Source organism: Sus scrofa, chromosome 3 (assembly GCF_000003025.6).
Source record: "Sus scrofa isolate TJ Tabasco breed Duroc chromosome 3, Sscrofa11.1, whole genome shotgun sequence".
NCBI lineage: Eukaryota > Metazoa > Chordata > Mammalia > Artiodactyla > Suidae > Sus > Sus scrofa.
The window spans coordinates 31,423,820-31,443,699 of NC_010445.4; the positions used below are offsets into that span (position 1 = coordinate 31,423,820).

The 19,880-nt window shown below is 49.7% G+C and overlaps 1 protein-coding gene across 3 annotated transcripts in view; it reads left to right on the forward strand.

The window, feature by feature from the left end:
• Nucleotides 1-19,880, forward strand: part of TXNDC11 (thioredoxin domain containing 11) — a 70,863-nt gene that overhangs the window by 47,305 nt on the left and 3,678 nt on the right. For all 3 annotated transcript variants that reach the window (XM_021086600.1, XM_021086601.1, XM_021086602.1), the window contains 6 exons: nucleotides 1,747-1,859; nucleotides 3,949-4,149; nucleotides 9,663-10,455; nucleotides 13,001-13,143; nucleotides 13,459-13,568; nucleotides 17,121-17,201. In XM_021086600.1, coding sequence (XP_020942259.1) covers nucleotides 1,747-1,859; nucleotides 3,949-4,149; nucleotides 9,663-10,455; nucleotides 13,001-13,143; nucleotides 13,459-13,568; nucleotides 17,121-17,201 — 1,441 coding nt within the window. The remainder of the gene's footprint in view (nucleotides 1-1,746; nucleotides 1,860-3,948; nucleotides 4,150-9,662; nucleotides 10,456-13,000; nucleotides 13,144-13,458; nucleotides 13,569-17,120; nucleotides 17,202-19,880) is intronic.

A 19,880-nucleotide genomic window follows, 5' to 3' on the forward strand; every position in this document is an offset into this window, starting at 1 on the left:
CCTGTTCTCTGCTTCCCCTTCCTTCCCTGCCCCCACTCTGCCCCCGCGCCCCTCCCCACGTCACCCGTTGCTGTCATTTCTGGCTTATTCTTCCTGTGTTTCTTTGGTTTTGTACCATTTAAAACTCATCCAGGTGGTGGTAGATTGTCCAGCCTGGCTTTGGAGGACACGGTAACCCCTACCCCATCCTCAGCAGCCACGCCTCTGAGAGGAAGAGGCCGCCCCTGCTGGAAGGTGGGGCTTGTGTGAGCACGCTAGAAGCTTCGTGAGTTTAGTACCGTAATATTTTAGCTGCTTAGATATCACTTGGTAACATTTGCAGTTTAACTCTTAGTGTATTTAATGTCTACTAATAAAGCAGAAAGGGCATAGGAAAGAGTGTACCTTTTCCTATACTGTCTTATCTATCCACCCTTTTTTAATGCTAGACATTTTAGTCCGTTTTTAATCACACAAATATTACAGTAAATACATTCCTGGCGGGGGGGGGGGGAAACTTCGCACATTAGGATAAAGCCCCCTTTGATCTCCACCCCCGAACGTAAAACCATTTTTATGATCCTTTCAGGTTGTGTATACATTTCTAAACATACATGCCTGCAGGGAAAAAAATGTTTTGTGAGCATGAGGTTCTCTTCCACCCAAACGATGTACTTTACCTTTGTTCAGCTTGCTTTTCACTCACATCTGTCGTAGAAAAGCTGTTCGTGATGCAGAGATAGCCCCTCCTCGCTGTCTTGAACATCTGCAGGGTATTTCTTGGTGGCCGGCCTCGTGTGTGTGACTCTCCGTGCACTTGTGTGGACCCTGAGACGTGGACTCGGGGGGCTGCGGGCTGCATCTGTTTCACCGTCGTTGTCAGTGTAACAAATTGCTCTCCCGAGTAGCAGCCACTTTGCCTTTTCCACCAGCATTGCATCAGATACCCGTTTCTCTGCTGCTTATCAATATTTGATATTTCCTGTGTCTCAAGCTTTGGGCGTTTTGGGGTGAAAAGTGACATTGTCGTTTGCTTTCCTCTGAAGTAGGTCATGTGTATTATTAGGCTTTTGCATTTCCTTTTCTATGATTTGCCCACTTGTAACTGCTTTCTTTTTCTTACTAATTTATGTGAGTTCCTCGTACATGCTAGACTAAAACTTAGCTAATATGTATCTATGGGGAGATGAATATGCATGTACCCAGGCCCTGCTTTCAGTGCTGGGGTAACAGCAGTGAACAGGTTTCTAATTTCACAGAACTCACGAGGAAGTTGGACCAAAGAAAATCGAAGTGAATCAGTAAGACTGTGTAAATGTTAATAATTGCTATAAAAGAAAAGAGAGTGATGGTGGAGAGAGGGCCTGAGTGGGAGGGAGCCCCGTTTTCCCCTTACAGACCATGCCAAGGCAGGTAGGTGGTCAGGGAAGGCCCTGACCCTCCGAGGCGGTGGGGTTGAAGCCTAGATCTGAATGAGAAGGAACTGGCCGCAGAAGTGTCCAGACAGAGGGCAGCACGTACCTGGGCTCCGAGGTGGGGCTGGTGAGTGGGGGACCGTGGACGGGCACAGCCCAGGTGGTCGTCAGGGCCGAGGTGAGGTCTGTTTCTGGAGTTGGTTTCTTCAGCTCCTCCTCTTGTGTCCAGGCCAGGTGACCAAAGAGAGCTTGGCTCTGGGGAACTTGTGCATCACAATTTGGTCAGTGGGTTTTGTGGCTGTTTGAAGGCAGAGGCCTTTTCTTTTTAATAAAGGACAATTTTCTGTTTCAGATTACCTAGGAACAGTACGATTTGGGGTTATCACAAATAAACATCTTGCGAAACTGGTATCCTTAGCACACTCTGGAAGTGTGTATTTACATAGACATTTCAACACATCTCTTGTAAGTATTTTGAAATCACGTTTATATTAGCGCAGTGGTTCTTAATCTTGCTTAGGTCATGGCCTTCTCTGAGAATTGGATAAAATCTCTCGGGGCACCCTCTCTAGAAGAATGCGAATGATTTTATATGCCAACTGAGAGTCCCTACAACCCCACTCTGGAGCCCACACCCCCACTTGAGAACCCGTGTGTTAGAGAGCTCTCGAATTGAACATCTGGGAAAGTCTGTATTTATAGTCTTAGATTTTGGCACAGCCTTGTTAGTTTTCCTTCTTGGATGAAACTGCAGGATCCTTCTGCTGGGGAAGTGTTAGTCTGGGCCCCCATTCTCCAGGGTTACGCTTCCAGTGGGCGATGTTCTTTGTTCATTTGTTCCATTTATCAAGAGGAGTCATGGGACATGCTTCTCCTTTTGCTGACGCAGTGGGTTTTGAAGTTTCTCGTGAAGCCACAGGGAGAAGTTGATGGCTTCCCACCCCAGAGAGGCTCGGTTTTCCATTGTTGTCCTTGTTCCTTGATTTTATTTGCTTTTTGGTGAATCAAGCCCAACTCAGCTGTCTCTGAGCTTTCGGCCTCAATCCTGCCTAGTCCTGTGCTTCTGCTCTATTTATTGCTACTTCCTCAGTCCCAGCGCTGAGAGTTTGTTTGGCCTCTGACTTCATTGGCAGTGTCAGTGACTTACTTTCAGGTTGAGTGAAGAGCGGTGTCCCTGTCCCCAGTGTGCCCGGCCCCCTAAACCCACTTGCCCCTCCGATCAGCATGCAGGCCTCCTGCCTGCAGAGGCAATGCTCGGTTGCCGGTCCCCCTAGCGTTTACATATCTCTTGTGGCCCAGATGGCTTTCCTTCTCACAGTTTATATTCCAGAAATCAAATATGTTTTTGTGTTTTCCAAATAGACATGTTTATTATGATGGTTGAGTATGTTTCTCCCAGCTCCCCCAGCCCGCTTTGGGATTCACTGCTCGATGGTTTCTCCCACCGCACACCCACTCTCCTTGTGCCTCTGTCTGAGCTTCTTGTGACCTCATCCGCTTTTGCTGTCTCTCATTTTCCTTCATCCTTTGTTTTATAGCATACTGTGCCACCACCGTGTGTCATGTTCATGTATGGATGGTAAAGCTTACTGAGGAAGAAATTTTAAATAGAGGGGAAGGAGGTTAGGACTGTGAGAGCAAGGCTGAAACAGATGCAGGGCTCCCTGCCTCAGTTCCGTCCTTTTTAGGGCCGGTTGGTGTCGCAGCAGAGTTCCTTTTATCAAATGAAATATTATTGGGGTACCACTGTTTAAAAAAAAAAAAAAGCCGTGGACATCTTTGTTATGAGCCAGTTTAAACCTCTATCTTGAGGAGCATAAAATAATCTCATTGTATGGACCTCTCCAAAGCACTGGGGGGAATTTTGTTTAAAACCTGGTGATTTCGATCATTGGAATTTAGAAAATAGTTTTAGCTTGACAAACTTTGATAGAGAAGATCAAAGCAAAAACAATCCAGGTGTATCTGTCCATTCTGTACACGCAACGTGTGGTCCATGGCCGTGGACAAGTTCTAGGTCACCCGTGGATTCAGTCAGGTATTTGTTGAGGTCCCGCTCTGTGCCAGGTGTCTAGTCACTGGGGATACAGGTGAGACAGTAGAGACAGAGTGTGCCCTGAAAGAGGGTCCAGGGGGACCAAGGTCAACCTCAACATGATCCTTGACTCCAGCATTTCTGTTCCCTTCGAGCTTCCTTGAACGTCTCCTAAAAGACCCCATACCTTCGGTCGCTCCCCTCGCTCACGCGGGCGGTCGGGGTCATTGTCGCCAGCCGCAGGCAGGCAGGCGGGCCGGCAGACAGGCTCATGTGTCTGCAGGGGAGAAGATGAATCACACGCTGTGAAAGGCACCTCGTGCAGCTGCTCTGGCTTTTTCCAGCTGCTCGCGAGGCAGCGCCATGGGGAGGTGCCGAGCCGGGGTCTAGCTGTGCAGAGCCGCCGCTCGGCCTCCTCCTCCTCCTCCTCCTCCTCCCCTTCGACGGGCGGGGGGCGGAGGGCGCCGCCGCACCTTGGTCCTGCGCTGCCTTTTATCCTCTGTGCCTTTGTCCTCCCAGGTCTTTCCCAGGGAGGTCATCAACTACACGGCGGAGAACGTCTACAAGTGGGCCCTCGAAAACCGAGAGACGCTCCTTCGGTGGCTGCGGCCACACGGCGGCAAGAGTCTCCTGCTGCAAAACGAGCTGAAGAAAGGACCAGCGCTTTTTTTATTTATACCTTTTAATCCCCTGGCCGAGAGTCATCCCCTGATAGATGAGGTAAGCGGCGTCCTGATAGAAGGCGTCTCGTGAAGCCTGGGAAAACCTCATGAACTTGAACGTTTCCCATTGCACCTTCGGAGCAGTGTCCCCCAGTAGCTGAGCGGCCGCCAGGAGCCACAGCTGCATTTCTGGGGCCTTACTCCCTTCCCTCCAAAGGGGCCCCGGGTAGCACCCACCCCAGCCTCTCCGGCCACACTTAGGGCCGAGCACTCAGGTCTCGGAGAGTCGGGGGCAGGGAAGCCACGCCACGCCTCTGCAGAGAAGGCCCCGAGCGAGGGCCCTCTTCCTGTGGCGACCGATGTCAGGCAAAGGGCAGCACAGGCAGCGGTTCGTGTGGCCTCGGGGATGCCGTTGTCACGGGGGTCTGGCCAGACTGTTGCCCTGGGCATCCTCAGCCCGGCAGCCAGCAGTGGCCGTGGTGACCTCGGGATCTCGTGCTTTTCTCAGCCTTCTTTGTCTCACCGAGCAGTTTTTGGAGAAAACGGCCACCAGGAGCCAGGCCCTCCCTCCAGCCTTTTCTGCTTCCTCTGGTGCGTTCACTCTCTCTGGATGTGAGTTTATTTTATACATGGATCGTTTGGAGGCACTTAGAGCAGTAAAAATCAGCAGAGAGCGCCTGGGATTGCTAAATTGGATTTACTAGGGGTTTTAGTTTTTTCCTTCCCTCAAGGATCCCTTAATTGGCCAAAACCAATTTCAGGCAGCCAGCGTACCAGGCCGGGCTAACCAGACGCTGCCGCTCTCCAGCCTCCACACCAGCCTGAGGGTTCTCGCCAGGCCAGGCCCCTCCCTTCGCTGCTCTGGAGCCTCTTTGTTGAAGTTATTGTCCCTGCTGGGCCTTCTGAACGAACGCTGCTGCCCTGGCCTAGAGGAGCAAAGGAGAGAGATGAAATAGCTGTGTTTCTTCTCTGGTTAGGGAGAACCTGAAGTAATAAGACTTCATTTCTTTAGAAAATCTGCACTACACAGTTTTTTTTTTATGAAGTAAGACACTCTTCTTTATTGCATCAAAGCCCTTAAAGGTCTTTGTAGGGAAGATGGGCTTTTCAACCAAGGTGTTAGCTCTGTGTGCAGATTTTTACTTCAGCGTCTCGAGTTTCCTCCTGGAGAATTCCGTCTTGTCTGGCTTGAGCGTGTCGGGGGCCTGGGCTGGGTGGTGTTTGGTGACTGGACTCCTATTTCCTCTGTTCTGGGGGCTGGGCTTGGGTTTAGGCACCTGGCGAGGGGGCCCTTGGTTTCCACGCCTTTGTTCCCGGATGGACGTCTTCCCCCATGGCCCCTAACTCCGTCATCTATGGCCAGGCCTTCTTTTTCATCAAGGTTTTGCCAGAGGCTCTTTCCTCAGGGCTCATGGCATTCCTGCAAGCTTCAGAGACTCCCCTAACCTCAGCCTCTATTTAAGACTGCTAAAAATCAGGTGGCATCTTAGCAGTGTATGGATTACTTAGTCAAGTGCAGTGTATTCCCCTGTTTGTTTCAGATCCATTTAGCAACTGCTTATTGAGCGCTCTGCCAGGGAGCTGTGGGGGAGAAAGACGGGGAAGGCTCAGCCTTGGTCTCATGGTCTAGGAGGCTCGTCCAGTAGGGGAGCAAGAGCCTCCTTATAATTCAAGACACAGGAAGGTCTGCCCCCGGAGGGACTGGAGGAGAATGGGCACTGTCCTGGGAGGTGGGGGGCTGGGCAGGAGGGAGGCAGGCAAGGCTGTGGGAGAGGCGTGTACTGGAGACAGACCTTCAGGGTGGCCAGGCTCGTGATGGCTTGAAAGCAGCTTACTGAGGGGAATGGCCTGAGCAGAGGCCCAGGGTTGGGGAGGTGCAGCTGGTTTAGATATTAGGAAGTGCTGTAGGTTGTATGGTCTCATAAAGGACTGATGGGAGAAGGTCCAGAGAAAAACCTTTGAGGGAGAGGCCCTCGGGTGCTGCTTGGAGGACTTCAGGATTAATCCTCGCCTCGAAGTCTCATTGACAGTGGAGAGATGTCAGCAGAACTGAGTTAGCGTTATTCAAGTTTTCCTAGTAGCCGTGTTCCGGAGCCATGAGAGTAGTAAGATCCTGACCTTGGATGGGGGGCGGGATGGAAAGTGGGGCTTGTGACCAGGGAAGTGGTGACACAGTGACGAGTGGTGAGCAAGTCATCGGGTTGGCCAGGGTCGCAGGAGTGAACACCTTACTTAAGTGGGGTGAATTCTAAAGTCAAAGCCTTCTTTGACTATGGAAGAGCTGAAGTCTTAAGCCTTATTTTTCCATTACGCTTTTCGGTCCACCTTTGGGCAGGCAGTTGAGGCCAGCGTTGTCGAGAAAAGAGGGGTGATTGTAGAGTGAGGGTGGGGGAGTTTGGGGCAGCTCTGGTGGGGAACGTGGTGGCGATCCGTCCGTGAGGGACGGCCATGTCGGGGGCCATGTCACGAGGCCCAGTCCCGGACTGGCAGCTGCTCTCCCACAAGTGCACGCTCCCCCCGCAGGCAGGCACGGCCTCAGGCCACTGACCCCCGGCGTCCCTAGAGAGTCCTCGAGAGATGGTGAGACCTCTCAGTGTGCTTATCAAGAGAAGTCTCAGCGCAGCCAGCCAAGAGTCCGCCTGAGTTCTTAGCTTTCCCGGGGCTGCTCGGGGCGCTCCCTGTGTGTGAGTCTGGTGGACAGAGGCGTGGTTATCTTGTCCAGACTTACAGATTTTCTGATTAAAGAAATGGAAGGAAGCATTTATAGTGCAAAGTTATTTGCCAGATTTGCTTTATTAGTTCACATGAAATTAAATATGACATCAAATGATTCACACATGGATGTAACTGGGGTGCATTTTCCGTCCTGAGCGGTCCCGCTGTGGCGCAGTGGGTTAAGAATCCAGCTTGTCTCTGCAGCTGTGCTGATTTGATCCTGGCCCTCAAAGTCGCACATGCCATGGGTGTAGCCCAAAAAGAAAACCAAAAAACTGCCTGTTATGAAGAAGGAATACAAAAGTAAAAACTGGTTCAATTTATATGAGAAAAATAGGATTTCCTCACTCTTCAGCAGCATTACTGTACAAAATATTTTCTTCAGTTAGGAACAACCTTTAGATGGCTGTTTTGTTTGTGAGAGATTAAGAATGAAAGGTGTAATTCCCATTGTGGCTCAGCGGGTTAAGAACCTGACTAGTTTCCATGAGGATGCGGTTCACTGGCCCTGCTCAGTGGGTTAAGGATCTGTCCTTGCCATGAGCTGTGGTGTAGGTCACAGATGCTGCTCGGATCCCACGTGGCTGTGGCTATGGCATAGGCCTGTGGCTGCAGCTCTGATTCAACCCCTAGCCTGGAAACTTCCATATGCCACGGCCCTAAGAAGACAATTAAAGAGATGCGGGGAGAAGACCTTTGAAGTTATTTTGCTGTCTTTAATGTACTTTTACTTAGACTTTTCATAAAAACCTGCAGTAAATACAGTCCTCCCCAGGGGATTAGTTCTGGGACCCCCACAGATACCAAAATCTGGACCATGCTCCAGTCTCCTAAATGAAATCGCCTGGTGTCTGCAGCTAACCTGTGCACATCCGCCCATATACTTAAATTGTATCTAAGATTCTTACAATACCTAATGCAGTGTAAATGCTGTATAAATAGTTGCCCTTGTGCAGCAGTTTCAAGTTTTGTTTTCTGAAACTTTCTGGAATCCCACCCCCCCCCCAAATATTTTCAATCCATGGTTACTGAATTACAGATATGCAAGATATTGGAAAGGCGATAGTACTTGGATTTTCGTGGGTTTGGGGGGTCGGGAGGGGGTGTAATCTATTATATCTTTGAGTATAAAACAGTAGCAAGATGGAGCAGAAGGGCAGCTGGCTGTTAATGAGAAAAAAACAAAATACTGGTTTATCATTATCTCAAGTAACCCTTAATGTCGTAAATTAACTTTCTGTTCGTATCGTATGTTATAAAATTTGAGTTTTAAATTGGAAAAGCATCTATTAAATGGTTTTCTACAAACACACTCTCTTTAATGGAACAAAGTTCTAAGCGATTTAACACCTTTTAGCTAACCTTGCGGGATTTAATTTAAGTCAGCACACAGTTCTATTTTAGGGAGCATGCATGCCTTTGGATTATAATGACTTGCTCGTCTTTGTCAGAAGACTGGTGTGGGTGTTGGGTGGTGAAAGGTAAAGAGTCTCAGTTTGGAACTGGAAGCGTCTTGGAATGAAATGTGAATCTAAGTGTCTAATGCAGCTCTGACAGTAAAGCGGTTCATCTCACTGCGCGGTGGCCGTCACCCAGAGGTGCCCGTCGTTCACCGGGTGTTTATTGAGCATTTGTTCTGTGCCTGGCTCTGTGTAAGGCTCCAGGGAGAGCAGGGTAGATCAAACGTGCCTGCCTGTGAGGATCCATGAGCCTGTAGGGAAGAGGGGTGTCTCGACAGACAGTCGTGAGACTCTGGGAAGGGCCTCTGGGACCCTGAAGATGCAGAACCTACCTCTTCTCGGGTGGGGGTGGGGCTAGCTTTACTGGAGCAGCCATCCTGGTGCTTGGTCTTGGGGAGAGGGGTTGAGGTTTTTGCGGTGGAGAAGGTCCTGGCCAGGCCTCCTCCATCTGACCAGCCAGGCATGGATGGCATCGGGAGAGGGCCTGGTCTGGTCTAAAGATGGGGGTGTGACACCAAAAAGGCAGCAGCAGGTCAGATTGTGGTAGGTTTGACCCCCTAGGTAATAGGGAGCCATCGAATGTCATTTGGTAGCAGAGTCTCGTGCTTCGAGTTGTATTTTTAAAAATAAGTGGTGGTAGTGGAGAGGCTCCATTAAGAGCAGGGAGAGCAGATGGAGGAGATCTGTGATAGCGAGGGCCCGAGCGGAGGCTGTGGCTGAGAGGGTGCAAAGGAGGGGCTGCCTGGGGAGGCTGAAGTCAGAGCTGACAGGCTGGGAGGCTTGTGGGGATGCAGAGGAAACAGAGGATCAGCTGAATTTCCAGGTCGATGTTGCCATTCAGAGAGGGGGGGCGCTCAGAGAGGGGCGCCGGATGGATGAGTATGGGTCGGAACAGGTTGAACGCGTCGCCTCCTGTGAGGCTTACATTTATTTGGAAACGTGTTGTGCAATATTTTGATCCACTAGTTGGGTGCTTAGGAAGTTTTTATACTCGTGGTGCGATGAAGAGGGAAGGCCTCATCTGGAGGAGTTGGAAAGATGTCGAGGAAAGCGCACCCCACTGGGAGTTGAGATTTCAATTTTGTTCCCGGTTCTTCGACGACCTGCTCGTGCGTCGTGGGGGGAGCCGCTTCCCTGGTCACGTGGTCGACCAGGACAGCTCCCTCTCAGGCCCCGCGTGCCCGAGCAGGTGGTTCAGTGCTTGTCGACACCGACACCGTCTGAAAAACAACCCAGACCTCTTTATCAGCAGCGGCTTTGGGCATGACAGCTTCCTGTTTGGTGCTGTGCTTCCCGGCCGTGGTTCCTTCTTTCCAGGCCTGACCGCCCCGGGGTCTCTCCCCCAGCCCCCCCCCCCGCCCCCCATGCCTCTGACCAGCTCCGTCCTGTGTTTCAGATCACCGAAGTGGCCTTGGAGTACAACAACTGTCATGGGGACCAGGTGGTGGAGCGGCTCCTTCAGCACCTGCGGCGAGTGGACGCCCCTGTGTTCAAGTCTCTGGCCCCCGAGCCCCCTGCCCGGCTGCTGGACCCGCCACTGGGGTCGGCGTCCCCCTGCTGCAACACCGTGGTGCTGCCCCAGTGGCACTCCATCTCCAGGACCCACAATGTCTGTGAACTGTGTGTCAACCAGACAGCCGGCGGTGTCAGGCCGAGCTCGGTCAGCGTGCCCCAGTGCAGCTTTTTCGATATGGCAGCAGCTCTGGATTCCTTCTACCTCAAGGAGCAGACCTTTTATCATGTGGCATCAGATAGCATAGAATGCAGCAATTTTCTAAGTTTCTATAGCCCTTTCAGCTACTACTCTGCATGTTGCAGGACCATCAGCAGGGGCGGGACGGGCCTCATTGATTCTGAACAAGACGCCTTTGAGTCCCCGACCACTGCGTTTTCTTCCCTCGAGAAGAAATGCGAGGTCGATCCCCCCAGCTCTGTTCCTCACATTGAGGAGAACAGGTATCTTTTTCCCGAACTGGACGTGACTAGCACAAGCTTCACCGGCTTGAGCTGCAGAACCAACAAGACCCTGAACATGTACCTTTTGGATTCCAATTTATTTTGGTTATATGCCGAGAGGCTGGGTGCTCCAAGCACCGCTCAGGTGAAAGAATTCGCCACCATCGTTGATGTGAAGGAAGAGTCTCACTACATCTTGGATCCAAAACTCGCTCTGATGAAGTTCACCCTAGGTACCGTGGGCAGCACAGGGTTCTGCCTCACTTAACTAGGTAGCTGTTATGCGGGCATCTCATTATGACTGGCTCTTAGCGCCTGTGAAATCCTTCTAATGCAGCTGGTCAGAATTTTACAAGAAGCTAATTTGTCTCTTAAACGGAACAGAAACTTTCACAGTCCACTTGTTGGCCGAGCTTGTCCCTGAGCCCTGGGGGCTAAGTGACCAGTGTTCCAGATTGTCAGGGCTGCCACATCTCTGAGGTGGCGCAAGTCCCAGGCGGTGGGAACCTGGCCACTGAGACGGACAGGGGGGCGGAGAGCCCCTCTGGTGGTAACTTCCCAGGGGCCCATGAATGTGAGCCCTGACAGCAGCTTCATTCTGACAGAACCTGAACAGAAAGCAGTGAAATGATAGGCCCTCCTGTCCCCCCTTTCTTGTCTCACAGGTTTAACTGTAGACGTGTCGAGGCATCCGCCAGACCCAGTTTGTCCTGCGGCTGTTTTATGACAAGTTGAGGAAGGCCGCTCTGACCTTGGGTGCCTAGATTGTCACAAAGGAGGGTCAAGTGCAGTCAACAAGCGACATGTTGCAAAGCAGCCAAACCCACTTTGTGAGGCGAGGGGCGAGCAAGGTCCCATCATAGGATCGCACCCGAGAGCCTGCCCTTAGGGCTTGGCGGCAGCGCTGCTCTGACCCACACTGTCCTGTTCCCAAGGGCTTTGCCAGTGTCCTTGATGTGCACCCAGGGAAGCGAGGTTTCCAGACCGTGTTGGCGCAGCCTCGTTGGAAGCATGGGGGAAAGTCGGTGTTTGCCACATGGAGACAGGAAGAATTTGGTGGGGAGGGAAGCCTTTTATTTATTTGCAAGCTTGGAGAGTATTGAAAGCAAGAGTAAACCCAAAGCCCCTAAATAATGATCATTGTAGCTGCGGCTTTTTTTTTTTTGTCTTTTTGTCTTTTTTGTTGTTATTGCTATTTCTTGGGCCGCTCCCGCGGCATATGGAGGTTCCCAGGCTAGGGGTCTAATCGGAGCTGTAGCTGCTGGCCTACGCCAGAGCCACAGCAACGCGGGATCCGAGCCGCGTCTGCAACCTACACCACAGCTCACGGCAACGCCGGATCGTTAACCCACTGAGCAGGGGCAGGGACCAAACCCGCAACCTCATGGTTCCTAGTCGGATTCGTTAACCACTGCGCCACGACGGGAACTCCGCTGCGGTCTTTTTAAGTCCAGGTGAAGCTTGTTCTAATATTAGACACGTTTGAAGAGGCATATATATTTTTTCCCTACATCAAATTATACGTTAAAAGCATGAAGCCTCCTGAGTATTTCGAGGAACCCTGTGACCAGTCACTTTATGAAGCGCTCACTCTGTTGATATTGCAAATTGCTCCTAATCTGTGTTTCCTAAAGTTACATTTTGGTGTCCTGAGCTTTCTTAAAGTGAAACAAGCCTGTATTTTTAAAGTGTTTATTGGATTTTCCTTCATTCTGTTGAGTAAGGCTCAAGCATGCCGTGAGCTGGTGCTCTGTGCTCTCCGAATTGACGGGTAATTGGAGAGGAGCCTTCTTCATGTTTCTTTTCAGCTCTTCTGTATCTGCTCTGAAGCATCTAGCTCCATGTTTTTGTCCTGTGGTTGGTGTCAGCATTTGTCAGGGTCCTTGTAAAAAAAAAAACATTATCACATGTCATTTTTAGTTTGGAGAGTTCACTCTTAAGTCATTAGTCTCTGAGGCAGTTTCAGAATTTAGGCTTCCTTCAGATTAGGAAATAATTCTTGGTTTCATGTGTCAAAAAGGTCACCAACTAAGTGACATCCAGATGCTGCTGATGGGTTCTCTTCAGGAGTCACAGGACTCTAGTATTCCCTCCTCCTCCCTCTGGGGAGCATGTCCTCGAAATGGAGAGAGTTAGAAGAAAGAAAAAGAAGTGAAACTTAATTCATGTAGCTTCAGGTGATACAAAGGCATCTGAAGACAGTGGAGCTGGTGGGGAGGGTAGAGCTTGTTGGTTCACCTTAGAGTTTTGGATTATTTACAGGTTTTCCTTAAGTGTTTTCCCACTTATTATGAATTGAGTTTATTTGTCTTACCCTTTAAGAAAGGGACTTGAAGAACGTCAGTAATGGAAACCAATATCGCAGCTCCTTGTCCTCAGATGAATGCGTGGTCACACACCTTGCACCTTTCAGCAGCTGGTGTGATTACCGCCTCGGTAGTTAAGCTGAAAGGTCTTGCTGTGGTGGCAGTGGAGTCCCCGTGGTGGCACGTCCATGACTTAGACAGGCTCAGGTGTCTCTTCGGGGACCCGTGCTGTTAGAGAAACAGAGCGTGGACTCCTAGCCCGCACGCACGCCTAGTAGAGCATCGTCATCTGAAGTCTCAGGCTCTGCCCCGCTGCTCGGCTTTGTTCAGGGCTTTGCCTGGAGGTGAAATGCTGAAAATGTGGGCCTGGGAAGCCAGCCCCATTCCTCACACGAGGGTTTAAAGCAGGCCCGCTGCTCTCTGTGTGCGTGTGCGGAGGGAAGCGCTGATCTCCTGTCCCCTTTCTTTGTAGAGTCCTTCATTCAGAACTTCAGCGCTCTCTACAGTCCCTTGAAAAGGCATCTTATTGGAAGTGACTCTGCCCAGTTCTCGTCTCAGCGTTTCATCACCGAAGTGACGACTGACTCCTTTTGGGAAGTGGTCCTTCAAAAGCAGGTATGGATTGGTGAGCAGGGCAGAAATCACGCCACCTCCCCCTCTGAAAACTATCTCCAGAGCTGCCACCGTCGAGGGGCGTGGTTGGTCTGTACAAGAGACGGACCACACGGCAGTCTTATTGCAGAGCATGCATGGATGACATGGTGGTTTTGTGATTGCAGAGTGTCCTTAAGCAAGCATACAATTGGAAATATCTAAGGAGCGCGTTCTCACTGCAGTTTGCGCATGAGCAGGATGTGCTGCACGCCTGCCGGGTTCCAAGCACGGCGAAGCCCTGAGGAGCCCAGTAACCGCGTCTTCCTCTTCCCACAGGATGTGCTGCTGCTGTACTATGCGCAGTGGTGCGGCTTTTGTCCATCCCTCAATCACATCTTCATCCAGCTGGCCCGGCTCCTGCCCGCGGATACGTTCACCGTGGCCAGGTAAGGAAAGCTGGGCTGCAGCACGCCGGGCCGGGCGCCTGTCTTCACGCGCCTTACGGCGTAGCCACTAGTTTGCAGGGGTCTGCCTGTTTACTGTTGACCTTGGGTAAGACTTGGTTGGTTGTCAGCTTAAAGCCCCGAGCCAAACCTCATTGGAGCCAAAGTTTTCCTGATGAACCCTGAGTGTCCCTTCCATGGTATTGAGTGTGTTTAGTCCCGATTGAGTTCCTAGAAGGGCGGGTGTCGTTCTGAGGGAGCAGTGCCGACCTGTTGGTCAGATGGCCCCCCAAGTGGTCAGCTTTCTGGCATATGTGACACTGGGGCCTCAGCGCAGCAGAAGGGGGGCCAGTCTCTGGTGTGCTGCCAACTGGCCCTGGGACCCGAAGCAAATCTCTCCACCAGGCCTCATTTCCCTCCTCACGCCTAAAAGTAAGAGGAGTGATTGGCTGATATCCACGCCTTCCAGTTTTGTGATTCCGTGGTACGTCCGTGGGCTCTTTAGTGAACAAAAATTTTTTAAGCCATTGTTTTGTTAAAAAAAAAAAAAGTCCACAAGGCTCCAAGTTTTTGGATAAGGTAGTAGGCGGTTTGAGGGGGAAATTATTTAGAAGTAAGCTGTATCTTCATTTCCCCTCCAAAGAAATCCCTTCAGATTGATAGGCTTAAGTATGAGATCAAATCATAGAAAAAATAGCAGAATAGAGAATATTGGATTTGCTAGTTCCATTGAGAGATGGAAACTTCCCAAAACGAAACAGTTGAAAGAATAAGGAAAAGACGAATAGATTCCCCTAGAAAAATGTGCAATGAAATAAAGAAAATAGACTCAGAAAAGAACAACAGCTATATTTTTACAGCATAGATAGCTTACCTGTTGTAAGCTATTACAACATGAGTAATAACTAGAGCCAAATTTGATGAGTTCCTATGCTGAGAGATTTTTACATATACGTGTTATCTGACTCACTCTCTTTCTACTGAGGAAGAAACTGTTTCGGCCCAAAAAAAGATCAAGCAGTTTGCCCAGACAGGGACCAGGATTCAGAATCAAGTGTTCACACTCCAGACCCTGAGAAACGAAAGTGGTTTAAGAAACTGCTGAGAAGACATTGTGGTTTGTACATGTAACAGAATATTATTCAGCCTTAATTAAACATTTAGGAAGAAAATCCTGACACAGGCTACAACACGAGTGACCCTCAAGGATGTTCCTGCAAGTGAAATGCGACACAGAAGGACAGAGATGCTGTATGGGTCCGCTTACATGAGGCCCCGGGCGCGGTCAGATTCATAGAGACAAACGCAGAGGGCTGGTTGCCCGGGGCTGGGGCAGGGGAGAGTTGGGAGCTGTTCTCTGACGGGGACAGAGTTTCTGTTTTGCAAGATGAAAGAGCTCTGGAAACGGGTGGTGGTGATGGTTTCACAGCGTTGTGAATGTACTTCAGACCACTGGATGCATATATACTTGGAAATGATAGGCGTTCCCTGGTACCCTGGCGGTTAAAGATCTGGCATCGTCACTGCTGTGGTTTGGATTCAGTCCCTGGCCCAGGAACTTCCGCATGCTATGGGCTCGGCCAAAAAAGAAAGAAAGAAAGAAAGAAATGGTTAAGATGGAGAATTTTATCTTATATATATATTATACCACAATTTTTTTACATGGAAATTAGGTGGGGCCAAGCTGCTGAGAGGGACTGCAGTGTGAAGACAGGACAGGAACAGCCTGTCAAGTGAGAAGAGACAGTAAATAAAGCCTGGGGGAAATTATAACCAGTAAACGAAAATTAAAACAATAACAGGGTCATGTACACTCATTAAACTAACCAGTACTCTTACATGGCAGAATCTTGTGTTGATCAAATAAAATGAAACCAGCACAGTCAGATAGAGCTAATAGGATAAATAAATGGGCATAAACTTTGTGGAATGCGGCATTTGCAAGACGTCACAAAAATGGGTATATATTTTTGAGCCAGTTGATTTCACTTTGGGGAACTAAGGAAATGGGACTTCCAGAGAAGCGCGTGACCATCACTGTGCCTTATTTATATCCCACAGTAGGGAAAGGGTCAAGTCAGTAAATTATGGGTCGGTGGGCGTATGATGGGATATTTACCCCTTCATTGGAACAGTGCTCTTCATGCAGTTGACTGACAGGAAGAGAGGATGAAATATGACGGAAACATGGTCGCTGTTCTTAACAGGATGTAGGCATGTACCCCACGGGCTGAATGAGATGCCCAGAAAGAAGGTCCCAGGTAGCCTGGTGGAATTCCGAGGGGATGTTTACATATATGTATTTTTCAGTTCTTACAGTTTGTCTTTTCTTTGAAGTAAAAACCGGGAGGGAAAACACATTTGACTGTAGAATAAACTGTTCCATACCACTTGTTTTAAAAATAGAGCTCTAATGATACACCTCGTGGGGGGGGGGGTTGACTTGGAAGGGGCAAAAGAGAACATGTGGGGCCATGACAGTGCTGTGTCTGTACTGAGAGTGGTCACGTGCTGTATAACAATTTCAAAAACTCAGAGGAATGTGTATTTAAAATTGGTACATTGTCATGCATATAACCTCTAACTCAATGAAGCTGATTTTTTAAAAGCAAAAAAAGAATAATAAAAAAAAAATAGGACTTTAATGTTTTAGGTGGGCTTTCTCAGGCAGAGGCAGGAATGCTCTTTTGTTAGTAAAGCTATTTAAAACCATTATGATTTGGTTATGTCATTTTTTTTAAGTTAAAATTTTTTTTTCCTTTTTTGGCCCCCCGGGGGCACATGGAGTTCCCAGGCCAAGGATCAGATCTAAGCCACAGTTGCCACCTAAGCCACAGCTGTGGCATCGCTGGATCCTTAACCCACTGTGCCAGGTCAGGGATTGAAACTGTGTCCCAGCACTTCCAAGACACCTCTGATCCTGTTGCACCGCAGTGGGAACTCAGGTTATATCATTTTTATTTTATTTTATTTTATTTTTCTTTTTTAGGGCTGCACCCATGGCATGTGGAGGTTCCCAGGCTACAGGTCGAATCAGAGCTGTAGCCGCCAGCCTACAGCTCACAGCAACACCAGATCCTTAACCCACTGAGCAAGGCCAGGGATCAATCCCGAGTCCTCATGGATACTAGTTGGGTTCATTACCACTGAGCCACAGCAGGAACTCCCAGCTTGATGGATCTTGCGCAACGATTTCCTCTTTCCAGAGCGGATTCAGGGATTACAGTCCTTGCCCAGGTCCTGTCAGGTGGGTAGATGACTCCTGAAGAGTCAGTGAGGGTTTGTTTGTTTTTTGGGGTTTTTTTGGAATTTCATGTTTACTCTCAGGACGTGACGTCTCGCTGGGTGAGTTAGGGGGACCGACCCAAGGCCTGAAAGTACCGGTGCTTCCGGCCGGCGCCGCGCCTGCTGCCCCGGTGCGCGCTTCTGCGAGGCAGCAGCCCAGGCCGCATGGACAGACGGTGGGCATGCTGCATTCTTCACTGTCGGAGAAGATCCTTTCATGCTGGAGTGTCTTGGGCTGATCCTTTACTTTTCCTGTTTCTCCTTTGCCAGGATCGATGTGTCGCAGAATGATCTTCCTTGGGAATTTATGGTTGACCGTCTTCCTACTGTCTTATTTTTTCCCTGTAACAGGTAATGCTGAATGTTTTCAATATTTGGGCAGGTGGGGTTCTTTTGCTGAAAAAAAAGAGTTTATAAAGTACTTTATGGAAGTGAAATATAAATCATTAGTCATTGCTAAACTATTTTGAATAAAATATTCCAAAAAAGTACCATTAGGCACCGAGAGTAAAAGGGCTTTGGTTCATCACCCTGTCGGGTGCAGTGTCACCCTGTCAGGTGTAGCCCCTTCTGCAATGTGGGTTTTACATGGATGTGAACGTGGCCACAGGCACAGGCATACTCTTGGCCTCATGAGCGCCTAGTGGACGCTGGGCTTGGCAGCAGAGAGCCCCGTGGGATGGAACAGCAGCTCATTCGTTGAGCTCCCAGGGGGTCGGGCCCGGCCTGTCCCCTTTCCCAAGAGCCTTTTCTCATTGAGCTCTGCTGATGGCTCTCCTGCCGGCTGCACCTGGATCGTGGGGCCTCAGGGAGCCTTCTCCTTAGGGTACAGACTTCTGTGACCTCCCCACATCTGTCTGAGGCCAGTGCTCCCATCAACTCCCGTGAAAGCCCAGCGAGCAGGGACGGGCTCTTAGCAAGGGGATGCTGACCTGGTGGCTAGTAAATGCGGATCCGGATGTTTTGGTAGAAGGGAAATTAACCATTGGCCTTTTAAAGTCTGGCAAACCAGCTGTTCTCTTTGTACAGATTCCCTTTTGTTTTTAAAGGGATGGGTCCTCGGGGACCTGGTCACATGGCTCCGGCAGTATCTTTACAAGGGAAGAGCATTGGCGGGATGGTTTTCAGTGACGTCCCTCCTGCGCTCACGGTTAGCACTTATTGCAGCCACTGCCGTGTGTTTCTCTGGGATGGTGCTTCCTTTATGTGTACTGAATCATTTCCTTGGCGTTTCCTCTCTATCTCAAAGAATTTTGGCTGAAATATTTAAGTGGTAGTAGGGTTTTGTCTAACCCTGCACCAAAAGCAGAGCTCACCCAATTTCACCGCCGAGTATGCCGTGATGAGCCTTTTTTTTTTTCCTAAGAAGTGTCTCAAATGCCACACAGTCAAGGAACCATGGACAGTAACACAAGCAGTTGCATCTGTGTGGACGGGGGTGGGGCATGAACTTGAATGCAGCATAATTTTCAAATTCCAAACATAGTTTGCAAAAGCGTCGAAGTCACAACACCCCGCACGCACATGCTTTTCCATGAAGTTCTCAGCAACTAGAATTGTTTCATGCTCGGGTCGAGTGCCTTTCATTCTCAGTGTGCCTGATGGGGTCGGTCAGCTCCGAGATGAGCTCACTCTCTGTACCCTGCAGGAAGGTCACTGCCACCCCTTCCTGTTTCCCTTGAGCAGAAAAGTCGAGAATGTAAATACTGAATAGGAAACTGTCCAGTTCTGTTTGGAGAGAGCTTAGTAGACCAAAGCCTTACTGCTTTGGAAAGGAATTTTTCTTATTTCCTAAAAATGAATGGCAGTCACAAGTGGAGTAAGCACCTCCGTAGCTAGTCCAAAGCAAGCGCTCAGTTCACTCAGAAGGTAAAGAAAGCGGCAAAGGATGTGAGCTGATGGCTCATAGGAGAGGAAATGGAAAGACTGATAACTTGCAGCAAGGCATTTTTCACAGCGCACATGCTTATGTTATTTTTAGTGAAAAGATATAAAAGTGTACATGTGTTTCGGTAAAATATAAGTTTACACACACACTGGGTTAAAATGTGTGCAGAGGGAAGGTGTCCAAATGTTGACAATGGTGTTGGAGGAGTGAGGGTTACAGGCGGTGAGGGGGGTGCCTCTTGTATTTTTTTTATGTCCTTTGCACATTGTCCGAGGAGAGCACATGGTATTTTATAATCATAAAAGAGAAAAACTATCCGAAAGAACTTGTCTTCTGCCTCAGTGCACAGCCTGGGCCTCCTGCTCCTGGCAGGGCCGGCCTTCCTGTGCAGGTGCATCTGAGAACCACTCTGTGATACTGCAGAATGCAGGTGCCTGGGCCAGCCTGGCCGGGAGATCAGAAAGGGGGTGGGAGAATCACCCCAATGTGTCCCCTGGGAAGGACCTAACTCCTCCCTCAGTGTTACAGCCCCTTCTTTGGAGCAGGTCCCTTTTGTCTCCTTCTTTGTCATCTTATATTTGGCCCTTTACATGCTCGAGTGCATAAGGAAGCCCCTGGTGAATTTAGAGAAGAGTCAACAGTGGGCCCTTGCACCCCCTGCACTTCCCAAACGCTTACTGTTCTGGAAGCAGTTTATCGATGCTCCATGTCCTCGCCACTCCTGAGAGGTGGGGAGGCATTTTAGCACAGCCGTCGGGTAGGTTCATGGAGGCTGCTCCAGAGATTCGAAGAGGATGCTCACCAGGGTCCTTTTCTGCCCAGAGACACACGCTGAGGGGTCTCGGCAGCTCCGTGCGGCCATGCTTCCCACCGACTGTCCTTGACGACCAGTTTGTGCCGCAGAGCTTGGTGGCAGATCCGGCCTCTGCGTGTTTGTCCTCGCCCGCTCTTCAAGGGGCCGTTCTTAGCTATCAATTGAATGGCTGGGAGGCCCCACTTGAAGGCTTCCGTGCTGAGAAAACTAGGCTTTAAAGGAAGACGTGATTATACAGTTACCCCAACAATTTAAAAGTTTTTCCATTTACCTGAAAGTTTCCATAAACATAAAATGGGGCATATCTGGTTTTGATTTTTTTCCCTGT